This window comes from Neodiprion virginianus, chromosome 5 (genome assembly GCF_021901495.1).
Source record: "Neodiprion virginianus isolate iyNeoVirg1 chromosome 5, iyNeoVirg1.1, whole genome shotgun sequence".
NCBI classification, from domain to species: Eukaryota; Metazoa; Arthropoda; class Insecta; order Hymenoptera; family Diprionidae; genus Neodiprion; species Neodiprion virginianus.
This window is the reverse complement of record NC_060881.1, coordinates 1,962,127-1,977,826: the sequence shown is the minus strand read 5'-3', so window position 1 is coordinate 1,977,826 and position 15,700 is coordinate 1,962,127. Positions and strand designations below refer to the sequence as shown.

The 15,700-nt window shown below is 39.1% G+C and overlaps 3 protein-coding genes across 4 annotated transcripts; 2 read left to right on the top strand and 1 right to left on the bottom strand.

Moving 5' to 3' along the window:
• Positions 1–693: 693 nt before the first annotated feature.
• On the top strand, positions 694–8,412 carry LOC124305481 (probable protein phosphatase CG10417). 2 transcript variants are annotated; one of them, XM_046764992.1, is made up of 6 exons: positions 694–744; positions 3,667–3,946; positions 4,118–4,859; positions 5,006–5,144; positions 5,332–5,787; positions 6,294–8,348. In XM_046764992.1, exons 1-6 carry the CDS (start codon positions 709–711, stop codon positions 6,546–6,548), a joined length of 1,908 nt encoding a protein of 635 aa, XP_046620948.1. In that variant the 5' UTR covers positions 694–708; the 3' UTR covers positions 6,549–8,348. The 2 variants fall into 2 exon arrangements, with proteins under 2 accessions (XP_046620948.1, XP_046620947.1); XM_046764991.1 differs by lacking the exon at positions 694–744 and adding an exon at positions 2,924–3,181 and having other exon boundaries at positions 6,294–8,412.
• Positions 6,938–9,533, bottom strand: LOC124305488 (intraflagellar transport protein 20 homolog). Its single transcript, XM_046765004.1, has 3 exons — positions 9,401–9,533; positions 8,666–8,820; positions 6,938–8,550 (listed from the first exon to the last, which is right to left on the bottom strand). Exons 1-3 carry the CDS (start codon positions 9,522–9,524, stop codon positions 8,437–8,439), a joined length of 393 nt encoding a protein of 130 aa, XP_046620960.1. The 5' UTR covers positions 9,525–9,533; the 3' UTR covers positions 6,938–8,436.
• Positions 9,534–10,004: 471 nt separating this feature from the next.
• LOC124305486 (BTB/POZ domain-containing adapter for CUL3-mediated RhoA degradation protein 3) lies at positions 10,005–14,428 on the top strand. Its single transcript, XM_046765002.1, has 4 exons — positions 10,005–10,679; positions 10,796–11,108; positions 11,200–11,398; positions 11,617–14,428. Exons 1-4 carry the CDS (start codon positions 10,427–10,429, stop codon positions 11,818–11,820), a joined length of 969 nt encoding a protein of 322 aa, XP_046620958.1. The 5' UTR covers positions 10,005–10,426; the 3' UTR covers positions 11,821–14,428.
• The last annotated feature ends 1,272 nt before the right edge of the window (positions 14,429–15,700 follow it).

The window sequence follows — 15,700 nt, the reverse complement described above, 5'->3', positions numbered from 1 at the left end:
ACCGCCGCCGCCACCGCCGCCGCCGCCGTCAAGACCGTATACCCAGAGGTGGTTGCTTCCCGCTATTTCCTTTTGACGGAGCTCCGGGGATCGAGATACTCTCTGGACGCCAGGGAACTCATGATAGCGATTGCAACGGTAGCTTGGAATTCGCTACGGAAATTACATTTAACGCGATGGTAATTGACTACTGTTCGAGGAACGGGATTCCCCGAATGAATCGTAACCAAAGTAATGAAATAATGTATGGGTCTATGATAATTGTTATAGCGGTCGAAATAACGTGCATTCGGCTATAACGATATACCGATTTTCAAATCCCAAATGTATTCGAGTCCTAATACCATTCTCATAACAAAAATTTATATTTTTTTTCAAACTGCCCTGTCATGAATTTCACGAATACGTTATGTCGCCTCAATTAATAAGTTGCAAAGTCGACTTCGTCTGAATGCGCGCGATCATGTAATAAATCGCTAGCTGTACTGAGAAAAAAAAAAAAAAAATATTAATGGTGTGGTAAAAAATTTGATGCATGTATATTGTACTTGAACTTTATTAGTTATTTATTTCTTTCTTCACGTCAGATGATCGTCTATATTCGTACATATTACATAGATATAACGTTGATGAGACTCGGCGCTCGGTCCGGCCGTCCTATCGACGTAACCATCATCAGACACGAGAAGGATATCCGGGTGTCTTTGAATGAGCTTCGCGAGCCCCGAGTACACATCCATCTCCGTAAGTAATTATATATATCTATAGTTATACAAAAAAAGACATAAAAAGAAATAGAGAGAAGGGAACCTCCCCCCCCCCTTCCTCCCTTGGAATCTGATTTCTCCCAGTGTAATACGTTGTGAACGACAAAGTTGCAGTTATACCTTGCGTACGCGCATCTAGTGCACGTGATTTACTTCGGTGCGTGTGCCTGCAGGCAAATAAGACACGGAATCTTTCCAATCCACCTTCATTCCTCCCTCCAGCCATCACGTACCGTTCTTCCTTCATCCCGCCCTTCGATAAATCTCTCAAACTCTCCCAGCCAACGCTGCTACATGTATATGTAGGTATACCTAGGTATAACGTACTCGTATAACCAGAGCCTGTCAGGATATCCGCAAATTATTACGCCACGCTTTTCGCTTCATCAATAAACCAATATTTCCCCTCTAACATTGCCAGCAACCACCCGACAGGTGAATCGCATCAGTATATCCCAGAGACGATTAGTGAGATGTAATGTGATGGTGACGAGCGCCCCCTGCAGGGAGGAAAAAAAAATAACACTCATATACGTATATCCGCTACGTCTCTACAAACTACGAGGCTTATAGCTCGACGCCCACCGACTCTTCTCATCCCCGTCCCCATCCCCAACGACGACGACGACGACGACGCCGCCTGCGGGGCGGCAAATCGATAAGCAACCACTACCGTCACGACACGCATTCCCCTTCCATCTCGCCCCTGAGATTCCGCAACCCGCGGCTCGCCGCGGGCCACGGTATCGAAGCGTGGCGTACCTACAGGCGCCGGCGTCATCCGCCACGCGCATACCTCGAGCCTCGAACCATGGATGCTGCCTCCCTCCCCTCCACACCTCGCCGCTCTACCTTGTTGCAATTCGTTCCTCCCCACCGCGGCGCGCTTTCGCACCTGAAAACGTCATCGTTGCACACGTTGAACCCTTGAGTCTATGCTTTCGACCATTCGTCACGGCGCGCCGAAGCAACGGGGGCGCATGTGCGCGGCTGTTGCATCTGCGGATCCTTGTACCATAGGTACGACAAATCGACCGACCCTCTATGCCTGTAACTGTATGTTACACTATACATGTATATATATATATGTGTGTGTGTGTATATATGTACGTGGAACGCTTTATCCTGGAAATTACGTTACCAGAACCAAGGACGCAGCCGGCGGCATGCTTGGTCTTGGTTCTGACCTGCCTAACGTGCCTTTAGAACCTAAACGAGGAGAAAAGCAACGAGACAAACTTCTTTAGTTTATTCTACATGTATCTAGAATAAGAATTGTTTGTATGATTTGAAGAATTGAAAAAAACATGTTTTTTTTTTATCCTAGTTTGTTATGAGGTCGTTACTGGAAATTATTTGTTTAAATTAATTAGTTTTTCACGTCTTTCTCATACGAAAGCGCTGGTGTTACAAATTTCACATCGAATCGATAATTAAATTAAAACTTGAATAAGCAGATTAAAGTCTTTTCACTTTGAAACGTGGAATTAAGCTCATGCAAGGGCGTATCGTGTATATGAGCACATCCACATACAATTAAGAATTACAAAAATATACACGTAACGTGTAGCAAGAGATTTTACTGAAACAAATCATCATCCTAAACTAATTAAAACGGAATTTTCACCCTTTGATACAGAATAATACGTAGGAATCAATGGAATTAGATTGGATCTCGCTTCATTGGATTAACGCGTATCACATTGTTCCGCATTATTCGATGACTGACCCGTTCAGACAGCGAGCGAAAAAAAATTTTATTTGTTTATCTCCTACGGTATTAACATTTTACTCAGGCGATTTATTATCAATCGAATTTCCACGCTCTTGCCAATCAATTATCCATTAAAATCTAAGATCATTTAGAAAAGAAAGACTAGTTAATCGATGAAAACAAATTTTATCAGAATGACTATAATTATTGAATGGAACACGTCACGTAATAATTGGACGAAGAAATCAACATAATTCTTAATTTCATTATTCCGGTCTCGCGAGCGTTCCCAAAACGTGTACGCGTGGCCAATTCACCACCGTAAAATAAGCCGCAGAACGAAATATTGGCGGGAAAAGTTGTCCCTCCGGACACGGAATACGTACGCATAGTGCGATTAAACTGGCGCACTGCCAGATAGCGCCACAGTCGAGCGCTAGTTGTAGTGAAAACAGAAAACCGGTCATGGGGGCTAGTTAACGATTCTCTCTACCCGCGCGACGAATGATTACCTTACCTTTATTAAAAGTTAATAGTAATATTGAGTAACCCCCGGATAAACGTGTTCGTAGGCTTAGATATTCGCGAAATGGGGGCCTACTTGTCAGAGCCAATAACCGATAAAGTATCGAGCGACGAAGTGGGCGACTCTCTAGCATTCGGCGCCAGTTCCATGCAAGGCTGGCGAATCAGTCAAGAGGTGAGTGCACCGTTACGTTCGAACGAATGCCGGCTCGTTTCGTTACAACCTAACTACAATTATCGTTTGAATTATTATTCAGCCACCCGAGATTCTATCGGCTGGCTACGTCGAACAAGACGAGTCCCTTCATGCGTCGAATATCCTCCTGAAATTAACTACCCGCGAGAAATCTCCCCTCGTTTTACGAACGGTCGCCCGCCTAATAATAACGCGGTTAAGAAAAATGTATATGTATGCATAGATATTTTTTTTCTCATTTTCTTTTTCGTATTCCAACTAGCTCTTTGCCGCGTAACTAACGCTATCGTCGATTAATTCGTATGCAAATTAAAATGCTCTAACCCTTTTTGATTCTTTTTCTTCCCATTATCATTGTTACCATAGAACGACTTTCATTAACGAGAATATTTATTTATTTCCACAGTCACCTCGCAACGGTATGAAATCTTTGAGGTGAAAATATGTATTCACGTTTTTTTCAGGACGCGCACAATTGCTGTTTAAACTTTGACAAAGATGTGTCGCTGTTCGCTGTTTATGACGGTCATGGTGGACACGAAGTGGCGACATACTGCGCCCAGAAATTGCCTCAGTTCATTAAAGACACGGATGCTTATAAGAATGGGGACATTGAGCAGGCCTTGAAAGAAGCGTTCCTAGGGTTCGATGCGACGCTCTCCAAGCCAGAAATTGTGACGGTATTGAAGGAGATAGCTGGGGCGAGTTGCGGAGCTAAAGAAAAAACAGAGGCTGAAGATTCTGGTGCGTTACTCTTGTTACTAGAGATAGTTATAACGTTTGGATTTACTGTAATGCATGCAATTAAAATCGGCATGGCAAAATATCTAATGAGTATGTCTACGCTGTTAATTGAACTAATGTATTGGATGAGATATTTAAACATATTAAATTGGTTCGTTACGTCACGTTCAGATGAAGAGGAAAATGTATGCAACCTTAGAATGGAGGCTGCCATGCCGCTTGAGCAAGTTATGGCAAAGTATCAGTCGGAAGTTGCCAATCCAGCGTTAAAAGCACTAAAAAAGGAAAAAGATGGCAAACCGGCAAGCCCTTACTTGCGAGCACGAAGAGGCGCAAGGGATAAGGCTGGTTCTTCGTCTCTCTTGACTGCCGGCTGCTCTTCTTCCTCCTCTTGGCACGACAACGAGGCTGACGTCAGTAGCTCCAGCAGCCAGCTGTGCGGATCAACCTCGATCGCTGCCTCTGCTGCCAAGGTGACACCGGAATGCATCGGTAGTAGCGAGGCAGAGCAGGTTTTGGATTCAACGACTAGTAACGGAGAATCGGGAGTTGTTACATCACCCAAAGTTACAGAGACGGTCAAGTCCAGTGATATGCCCGACAGCTCTGAGGATATCAAGGAACATGTGTCTCCCAGCAAAGCTCAGGTACAGCCTACCACCAACGATACAGAAGTTAACGGGACTGGGGGAAAAGCCGAACATCAAGGCGCGGACAGCAGTAAAGGAGGAGGCGACAATGTAACAAGCAGCTCTTGTTCAACGGTGGAAAATGGCGAAGCCGAGCAGCAGGAAAGAATCAGCAGCAGCGGTCGAAGGAGGCCCGTCAATTATGAATTACTTTGCGTTAATGACGGCAGTGAGGAGGACGACGACGACGAGGAAGACGAGACCTTCGACGGTCTTCCTGAAAGGTAGCTGATTTTATTTCTTCTTTACCATATTCCAGATACAAGTGCTCGGCTCAGAGATTACGTTATACAGACATGTTTGAGCATTTTGCCATTTTTCACTTCTTAGCAGCTACTTCACGTGTATTGCATATTTTCTCTACCCTTAGTGATGACGAAGATGATGATACAGAGGATGTTGACAATGTTGATGACGACGATGACAATGATGATGATGATGACAGCGATGAAGATGACATGGACCCTGATGATGACGACGATGAATGTACCATGGATATGACAGAAGAAGTAATAACCTGAATGTTTTCTTACAAATAAGTCTTGATATTTTCACAACTCGTCTTAGAAGTATTCTTACGTTTGTTTTGTTACCTACGTTGCCTTTGAATTTATTCAATATGCACAATTTGAGAATGTAAATTTGTTCTTGTGTATTCAGACTGACTCATTGTCGCTGATTTCTTTCACCTTATAGCCTGGCTCAGATAGCGGATGTACCGCAGTAGTGGCTGTACTAGCAGGACAGGAGTTGTATGTTGCGAATGCGGGAGATTCCCGATGCGTTCTTTGTCGTAACGGGCAAGCTGTTGAGCTGAGTCTTGATCACAAGCCTGAGGATCAGCCGGAAATGCAGAGAATCGTTAAAGCAGGTGGAAAGGTTACTGCAGATGGCCGTGTTAACGGTGGTTTGAACCTATCTAGAGCGTTAGGAGACCACTCCTATAAGCAGAACGCAGCACTTCCTCCTCAAGAGCAAATGATCTCTGCTGAACCAGACATTAAAACAGCTACAATTGATCCTGAACAAGACGAATTCATGGTACTTGCCTGTGATGGAATTTGGAATTTCATGTCTAGCCAAGATGTCGTGCAGTTCGTTAGTACCAGATTTAAACAGGGGTATGAGACTATTTCTCAAATTTGCGAAGAGGTAAGTAGATTACGTTAACTTGAAATTCGGTACTCGTATATTTTGTAACAATGACGTCAATTTTTTTTAACCCTTAGTGGCCATGTGGGGTAACTCATTACCCCACGCTGAAAAACCTAGTTGTACAAGACATGTGGGTGTTTTAAGACTTCCAACTGATTGTTTCATATTTGTTGAAGAGTTCTCCAACATTTCTAATGATTTTTATCACACTTGTCTACTACCGGCAGATGTCATTACTTGTATCAATTCCAAAGGTTTTAGACCTCTAATTTCACATCTTCTAAGCCTGGGGTAACTAGTTACCCTATGTGGCCGCTAAGGGTTAAACTGAGAACTCTCAGTCTTATATTTCATGCTCACCCTGTCACAAAGCAATAGCTAAATAACACATGATAATTTGTAATCAGATAAATGTCAGTATTGCTATTTCGTTCTTCTTGATATTTTACATGCTGGAATTTATTCACGGTGTATGGTATAATGTGATCCTTGGAACATTGTAGCTCTTTGACCATTGTCTTGCACCGAATACTCTTGGTGACGGAACCGGCTGTGACAATATGACTGCTGTAATAGTACGTTTTAAGAAGCCAAGTGCTCCGATACCAACTACGACCGAGGCATCTGATATGACATCAATCGCAACGGAGAATAAGAAAAGACCGGCATCACCAATTCCTTTGGCAAACGAAGGTAACATATCCACAGGTGAAGAAACGACGCCAGAATCTAAGCGTCAAAAGACCGAGACTGTCTAGGAAGTTATGCTAAGCTTCACTAACGTATCTCTGCAACCTCTTGAGAGTGACACAATGATAATAATGCGGCCGTTGTAAAGTTTTGGAAATCCTGCTGTGCGAAACTTGAATTGCAAAAACGGTAAAAAAAATAAAGGTAAAAACCGACAAAAACTGTGGACTTAATAAATTGAGAAATTGGCGAAATTCTCAGTATAATAGTTATTTTATGATTGAACATACACAGAACGAACGGATGAATGATGAATAATAATAGTAATAGTGTAAAACCGTCACGTCTGGAGGATTGCAATAATCGTTAGTGTTGAACAATGGTGGCAGACTGATTGATTGGAGCAGATTGGGGGCTGACGCTTATAGAGTTTGTTTTAAATTTTTTTTTAATGAGACATCGTTAAATAAATCTGTTGCCTTTCGAGTTTAATGGGTATTTGAGGATCAGAAAACAACATAATATGTTATAGCTTCAGTGTCGCGGCATATTAATATATATGATGCGTGCATGGAACATTTGATTATCGCAAACCGTTGTGTGAAAAAGATGTGGCAAACTTAACGAGAGGAAATGGAATTAGATTCTCCTATCTGCTCCAATCTACTCTTATGATGTGTACTCAACTGAGAGTTCTTCTAGGTTACAGGTGTAATAGGTATGTAACTGTACATATTTATAAATCTAGGATGTAGGATTAATAATAATATTTGTAATTCAATACGACACCATTTCTTATTTTTACTAAATAAAGTTTATTTTTGAATTCCTGGTTACTATATGGTTGTATGGATGGTTGCGTGACTATAATGTTATCTAGTTTAATCTATTTCTCATTATTATTATTCTTATTATAATTATCATTCTTATCATTAATATAATTGCCCTTGACTACGTGTCTACATGAATTAAGTTCAGTGCTGGTAGTAATGAATGAATACTGTTTGCAGTAAATCTTCATGATTATTTTTCTCTTTTAAAGTAACTTTATTGTTATAAGAGAATGAAAAAATATACGTTATGTACATTTTTTTTTATCTACAAACGTTGATGATGATGATGATAATAATCCAATCTTAATAGGTCTAAGTTGTTGACGTAAAATACAATTTTTTTTCTGTTCTTCGCTTTGAAGCGAAATATGAACGATGTTTAACAATCCACTGGATCATCGAATAAATTGCGGTTCATGGCATCTACTGTAAACTACAAACAAATGAAAAAAAAAATAGATAAAAGAGAATCGCCTGTTGTTAATCTTAAATGTCAAAAATTAAATACGGATTGAAGTATTAAATTTGACCGTGTATGTAATAATGAAGAAATGCTCAATAACGAGTAATATTGAACAGTTAAGAGAGGGAAGGCGATCCTTGAACGTGTGCCTTTTCAAATTATATGTGGTGCAGTATGCAGATAGGTTAAATAGAGCCAGTAACCCAAAGCCCGTTTATTTCCGTGTTTAATTATTATGTTATAATTTTATGTAGTCCGTACGTATGTATATATACAGCAATGTATATGTATACACACGCACGGCACACACATCTCGCTATGAGTTTTTCCTTTAAAAATAATTACATCACACATGATTTATGTAATTTTGGGAGAAAAAAAAAACTCGTCAATTATTCTATCTATTATTATTCATTGTTTTGGATCTTAATTCCGTTTCTCTTCGTTGTGTAATTACTGTAATTTATCTATATGCTCAGCCCAAATACCACCCTCTTGTATTTTTCATTAATTACACCATCATAATATTGTATACACCAGCTGATAACAGTGTTTATAATTGTATGCTACAATCCTCATTGAAAAAGTCACACGGAATAAAGAATATGCATAAAGGAAATAGAAGATAAATATGAATAATGCCGATAAAAAATTTTAACATCAATTCGCGGTCAATTGCTCTATAGTTTCTAGTTGTTCCAGTTCGATTTTTTTCAATGAATCGTACTGCACCCGTAGCCGCTCCAGTTCCGTTGACTTTTCAATTATAAGAGCCTAGAAATAGAACAAAACACACGCACCGCGTGTTTAGTACATTGTTGTCGTTCGTTGCACACGATAAAATTAATGGTAATGATTGAAAACTTTAATTGTAATTCATGATGTACACCTGAATTTGCTGTCTCTGTGCATCTCTCTGTTTAGCGACTGAGCGCAACAAGTTACGCGCCCCTATAGTCCGCATCTTTTCTTTTTCGACTTCATTCGCCAAATTGTCGACGATCTGAATGAAGTCGTCGGAACTCTTTTGGAACTCTGTTATTTCTAAAAATTTTACCCAGGATTAGAACAATAATTGCACTCGTATTTTATGCTGTACTCCATTCGCTTTCTCGCTCGTTACTATACGGGGCTATCGAAACGGTTCCTACGATAAATCAATCCATTTTCTTCGGGAAAAAGGAAAACCGTTAAATCCGTCGTAATTCATAATGTACAATTTCTATTATGCATTCTACTTGATTCAGTTTATTTTTACACCAGCTCTAATCGAACTTCGAAGTGTGTATAAGGCTATACATATACGCATACATCAACTTTTTAGTCTGCGTAAAATAATAAAGATGGCAGTCTGCGCGATTTACAAAGTTATAACAAGCAAGGATATTCGTTGATAACGAGCGCGTTGATGGGAATTGTATTTTAATAAACGTCTCGAGGGTTGTGAAATAAATTTTAATAGAGGTAAGTGAATCGAATAAGATTTTAATAACAAGTATATTTTTCTGTATTGATGTTTTTATTATGGACGATTTTAATTGTGTGCATGTGCCATTGGAACCGCTGTCAATCGCTGTCACGCTGATTGATCCCTTTTGTGCTTTTATATCTGCTTGTCACTTACTGGAAACAAAATTCTGACACTCCTCTTTCAATTTATTTGTTTGATTCGATATTTCTGGCTCCAGTACCCGTATCTTGCTCAAATCATCGATGAATAACCCATATTTTCCCAGCGAGTCGGCCATTTTCGTCAAACAGATGTGATTCATGACGTATGCATGTGTATATTGCAATTGCTTTACGCGCAGGTGCCGGGCGAGTTAAGGCGGTACTATGCATTTTCTTAGCCGACCGATAATCTTCCTTCATTACAATTATCTACGACAATTAAGCTATTGCGTGTGTAAAGGAATGGTGAAGTAGACAACATGTATAGCGAAAAGCAGTGAAAGTTTATAACACCTGCTCAAAACTTCGTTTTCCGGCATTCATAACGGGCTATAATTTTCGGGTGCTGGTCGGTTAAGAAAAACGTCAGCCGGCGTTTTATCGATAACGTTAAATTTTCCCTCCCTTTTGAATGCGCCAGCTAGAAAAAGACAACACGCTTTGTCGGTATGTCAGTTGACGATGCCGGCATTGTAAAATGCATATTAGCCGGTATAGCTCACTGTTAAATTTTGTTGAAACACGTATCATCACAAGGCTGACTCTCTTCGTTAGGATATCGTTACCCAAGCCTGTTAACACAAGCGAGTTACACTCATGCATAATGCTCGCATACATTCTCATACGCGTATCATATTCACGTCTCCAACATGGGGCAAAACATATAAATAGTGTTTTTTTTTTTTTGGTTTATTAAAAGGAATTTTTGTTTAGTGACCATGAGAATATCGAATGAATTGTGCCGCGGATAAGAATTTAATACAATCCGTATAATTAGATAAGACATAGGAAACCATCACGAGGTCGAAATGACTCGATTTGGTTTACAGTGATTATAACCTAAAATCACATCGTATTAAATTCGCTGTTATTGTTGATCAGCGAATCCAACTTGTATTTGTAAATAACCTTAGTTACGCAGGTTTTAATAAAATTTCCGGTCTATTAACAAGCAACGATTCTGTTGCTCATGTCTTAAATGTTGAGTCTGACGCTCGATACAATTAACATATCACCATCATCGTCATCATCCGCGGCCGCGTTAATACCTGGCGGCGAAATCGTTATGTCGGGGGATCACAAAACTGTCATGAAAGGAAACCCGTCGCAGTACGTCAAATTAAACATTGGCGGTTCCCTTCATTACACCACCATTGGCACGCTCACCAAACATGACACTATGTTGCGAGCTATGTTTAGCGGTCGGATGGAGGTTCTTACAGATTGCGAAGGTGAGGAGCCGCTCACGCCTCTTTCCAAAAGGCAATTCCAAATGAAATGGTGTACAAATTTTAAAATCAACCAAGTTCCCTACTTTCTTTTTATTTACTATTATTCGTTTTCACAGGCTGGATCCTAATCGATCGGTGTGGCAAGCACTTTGGCACGATCTTAAACTTTTTGCGGGACGGTTCAGTTCCGCTACCTGAGAGTGTGAAGGAGATGGCAGAGCTGCTGGCCGAGGCAAAGTATTATTGCATCGGCGAGCTGGCTGAGTCGTGCGAACAAGCGCTCCAGCGGAAGGAGCGGGAGGCTGAACCCATCTGCAGGGTTCCACTTATCACCTCCCAACGTGAGCAGCAACTCCTTATCAGCAACACAACAAAACCTGTTGTTAAATTGCTGATTAATCGTCACAACAACAAGTACTCTTACACGAGGTAGGAGACAGACTTAAACAGCTTGGCTTTTTTCGCTTTTTAAAATTTTTTTTGGAAAGCAATCATATGACCCATTCGTTTCTATTTACAGTACATCAGATGACAATCTGTTGAAAAATATAGAACTGTTTGACAAGATGTCGCTCAGATTTAGCGGCAGGGTTTTGTTCATTAAGGACGTAATTGGGTCGAGTGAAATTTGTTGCTGGACTTTTTATGGACATGGTCGTAAGGTTGCCGAAGTTTGTTGTCATTCTATCGTCTACGCGACAGATAAAAAACATACAAAGGTAAAGATAACTTTAGGCAGAATTTAAATTTCTAACTTGTTTAAAATTAGAATATAAAAATAAAATAGAATTTATAAAAATAGAATTTAAATTTCTAATTTCTAACAAATAGAGATTAATTGTTTGTGGAATCACAACACCAGTAAATACCAATTTTTATGGAATTTCACGTCTTCTACAAACTTTGTCTTAGCCAATGTTGTCCCATTTTGACTTAGGTTGAGTTCCCGGAAGCGCGTATCTACGAAGAGACGTTAAATATCTTACTTTACGAGCATCGAAATGTACCTGATCAGGAATTAATGCAGGCAACATCTTCACGTGGTGCTGTGGGAGGAGGGCCTCCTTGCACTTCAGACGAGGAAGAAGGAGAAAGATCGGGACTTGCCCGACTGCGATCAAATAAGCAAAACACTAACTGACCCCATCCGAATCACCTGATGTCACCCCAACCAGCTATTCTCAATGTAGTTCGTTCATTCAAAACACGAGCCAACAAATAACCTACGAAAACGAAAAAAAAAAAAAACAACTGTTCATGAAAGAACAGTATTGTTGTTTGTACAAGCGTTAATAGTAACTTGCGATTATCTACACTATACTTCGGAATCGCGTTAATTTTTATCGTAATTTTATACTCTGTAACATCTGTTGACCACATTAGGGTTCCAGTCTAAAGTGCATCGACCAGTTTGTATTAAACTAAATATCTGTTAACGAGGATTGAACAAGGCTGCCACATATATGTCGCAATAGTTGTCTAGATTTCGTGAAGTTTTCTCCTTTTTTCAATTTGTACTTGCATATATTGTTAGACTGTTTGACGCATGATTCGGAGTATTTACTGCCAATGAAATATGTTTGTATATTGAAAGGGAGTGCGAGAGTGAGAGTGAAACAGAGATAGAGAGAGGGAGTAAGAATGTGTGTGTGTAGAAAATTAATGGCGCTAGCCAGCCCAGGCTTTGAAAATATAGAACGTAATTCGTTGACGTTTAAAGTATTTTAATTACTATTTTGAATAGCGGAATCAGATTTAAAATTCATTATTTATTTTTTTAATGTACTTTATTACATTGATTTACAACATTCCAATGATTGTACAAATCTTTTAAGCACTGCGCCCTCCTTACACAATCATTAGTATCTGTTGAGCATGCCGTGAAACATGGAGCAATGGGTACTTATTTATTAACTCATCATTTCATTTCAAAACCATTTTTCTGAGCTTGTGCTGGCTGTTAAAAAGGGACCATAAGCGTTAAACTTCCTTTGGGCCAATCTCGCAAACAGCTGATATTTTTTCTTTTTTCCTTTCTACTGTATTCGAAAGGTTTAAATCCGTTACAAAGTATGGGGGATGATATATTGTTATTTAGTTAGCAGATAAATCTCAAGTCTCGATTGACAGGAAACCTAGCTCTTTTCATAAGTACGTACCAAGTTTAATCTGAAACTAATTAAACGGTCCTGATTGTGCCGAAGGGAATGGAGCATGAAATTGAAACAAAAGAGGAAACAGAGGAACTCATTCTGAACATTAAATTTTTTTCCCCGAACTATTTGGTAGTAATTTGAAAATATTCTTTACTATCGGTCGCAAGCCCTAGATGGTTCAAATTGTATAATTAAAAAATGAGATTCTAAACTCATGGGTAATAACATTATTTATCACTTAATTAATAATATTTTAAATTGGCCATCGACGTTATATCTACTACCATTTATTCCTAAGGACAATCATAATCGTTGCTCCTAAGTCATAGTAAGACAATTTATGTGATATTTGAATAATACCATAATTTACGCTGGTACTTTGCAATTTTTAAGGTTACATACAAAACCGTCAATAGTTGAGATTTTGTTCTTGTCAGTTATTTATATCAACTACACAGTAGCGCACAAAGTTTAACTAGATTTGCAGTTCAGACTGGTTCATTTGAATCTAACAGAGACAGTTTAATTGTTCCCAATTTCTTAATCACAAGTGTAAATGTACAATAACGTTCTTTAATTTGGTTTGACCTTGTCCACGTTCTTTTGGTTCAATCACTACATGAAATGATCAAATTTTCGCAATTATATTTGATTGACATTGAACTTCTCTTTCATTTTTGTATTTTCTTTCACACTTGACACGCTTTAATACATTTCACCTTTATTATTACTATTTTTGTTTTCTAATGTTACAATGACGTTGATTTTCAGAACTTGAATTTGATGTTTAGGTATAAGCTAGTAATTTTTATTGCGGCTGAAACCTTGAAAAACATATCAACGATTTAATTTTTGAACACATTTAAATCAGCAGCCGTCAGTATTCAGTAACAAAACAGTAGCGCAGTACTCTACATATTTTTATTTCATAAATCGGTTTATGCATAATATTTTTACTACAATTTAAAAAACCATTAGTATGCAAATCTGTCTGAATAAATTTTGAGCAATTAATGATCTTTTTAAAGCAAATGAATAAAGTACTAAATTCATTATGTTGACACTGTTAGCATACCATGTAAAAAAAAACGTGCGTGAAAATTAAGCCTAAATATTTCTTGATAATGCTATAGCGTATTTAAAGATAACTATGTATTTATTTATTACTGTAAAAGAGGAAAAAGGAAGCGAGAAGACGAAATGCGTTGTGTCTTGGGAAATTAGCGACGTCGTAGCCGTAAACGTGGCATAATATCCCAGTGTGGCACACATTCATATAAAAATTCTTCCATACTTTAAATACATTCACACCATTCGAATATCATTTGATTTCTGTAAATGGTGTTTTTATTTCGATTGAAAAACCTTATGCTCAACACTGAGTGTGAATGGTAAAAATTAGAGAATGTATTAGACATTGACTATATGTACTGCAGTAGTTTTATCAAACATGCAGAATGCAGGGGAATGCATTATCTATAGTGCCAAATTCATTTCATAAGTGTATAATCGTCATTCAAAGCGTGAGCAGTTTTTTTGAATGTGTGAGAGCAATTGTATAAAACTGGCGTCAAATATATGATTCGAAGATAATCAATGTGTGTATTATTTTTCTTGCAAGAAAGTGATCACTGAGGAAGTTGTGTACATGATGAAGAATTGATAGAAATTTCGTAAAGATTTTCAATGCCGTTTTTTGATTACTACTCTAAAAGCCTGGCTCCCCACGACTGTGGGCCTTACTCAATCTTCATTTCAGTCAAGATGAGCTCGATATGGGGTGTAAGTGGATTATATGTCGTATTTTCCGAAATCTGCCAAAAACAAGCTAACAGAAGCCGTCCTTCTCCGATTCTGGGGCCAAGAACTCATTATCGATTTGTCTGTCCCTTTCCTGACTAATTGGACCCCAAGGAACTCAAAAAACACAGCAAAAAGGGCGTGGGACCAACAGGAGAGAAATGACGACGAAAAGATCACCTGCTGAAAAATGTGAAAAACACAGGTTTTCGTTTTTTGGCTGTAACTTTTGATGCGTTGATCGCAGCGTATTGGGACTGCGCCCAATCGATTTCTCTCGCGAAATTACGTCGGATCAGTGCCAGGAAGAATTGATTCCAGCACTTTTCAAAATCGCGAAAATTTCCGCCAAAAATACAAAGGGGTTAACCTTCCTTTTTTTTCGACCAAAAAATTTTTGCTCTCGGATTCGATTTGTGTGACTCTTTTCTGACTAATTGGACCCTCAGGAACTCAGAAAACGCAGCGAAAAGAGCGTAGGACCAACAGGAGAGAAATGGCGAGCAAAAAGCACCCGCTGAAAAATGTCGAAAACACAGGTTTTCGTTGTTTGGCTGAAACTTTTGATGCGTTGATCGCAGCGTATTGGGACTGCGCTCAATCGATTTCTCTCGCCAAATTACGTCGGATCAGTGCCAGGAAGAATTGATTCCAGCACTTTTCAAAATCGCGAAAATTTTCGCCAAAAATACAAAGGGGTTAACCTTCCTTTTTTTTCGACCAAAAAATTTTTGCTCTCGGATTCGATTTGTGTGACCCTTTTCTGACTAATTGGACCCCCAGGAACTCGGAAAACGCAGCGAAAAGGGCGTGGGACCAACAGGAGAGAAATGACGACGAAAAGATCACCTGCTGAAAAATGTGAAAAACACAGGTTTTCGTTTTTTGGCTGTAACTTTTGATGCGTTGATCGCAGCGTATTGGGACTGCGCCCAATCGATTTCTCTCGCGAAATTACGTCGGATCAGTGCCAGGAAGAATTGATTCCAGCACTTTTCAAAATCGCGAAAATTTTCGCCAAAAATACAAAGGGGTTAACCTTCCTTTTTTTTCGACCAAAAAATT

Coding starts and splice junctions, on each gene's coding strand:
- LOC124305481 (XM_046764991.1), top strand. CDS start 3,071: ATGGGGGCCTACTTGTCAGAGCCAATAACCGATAAAGTATCGAGCGAC. Junction 3,947..4,117: donor AACAGAGGCTGAAGATTCTG/GTGCGTTACTCT, acceptor CGTCACGTTCAG/ATGAAGAGGAAAATGTATGC. Junction 4,860..5,005: donor TTCGACGGTCTTCCTGAAAG/GTAGCTGATTTT, acceptor CTCTACCCTTAG/TGATGACGAAGATGATGATA.
- LOC124305488 (XM_046765004.1), bottom strand. CDS start 9,524: ATGGCCGACTCGCTGGGAAAATATGGGTTATTCATCGATGATTTGAGC. Junction 8,821..9,400: donor GTGTCAGAATTTTGTTTCCA/GTAAGTGACAAG, acceptor TAAAATTTTTAG/AAATAACAGAGTTCCAAAAG. Junction 8,551..8,665: donor CACAGAGACAGCAAATTCAG/GTGTACATCATG, acceptor TTCTATTTCTAG/GCTCTTATAATTGAAAAGTC.
- LOC124305486 (XM_046765002.1), top strand. CDS start 10,427: ATGTTGAGTCTGACGCTCGATACAATTAACATATCACCATCATCGTCA. Junction 11,109..11,199: donor AACAAGTACTCTTACACGAG/GTAGGAGACAGA, acceptor TTCTATTTACAG/TACATCAGATGACAATCTGT. Junction 11,399..11,616: donor CAGATAAAAAACATACAAAG/GTAAAGATAACT, acceptor ATTTTGACTTAG/GTTGAGTTCCCGGAAGCGCG.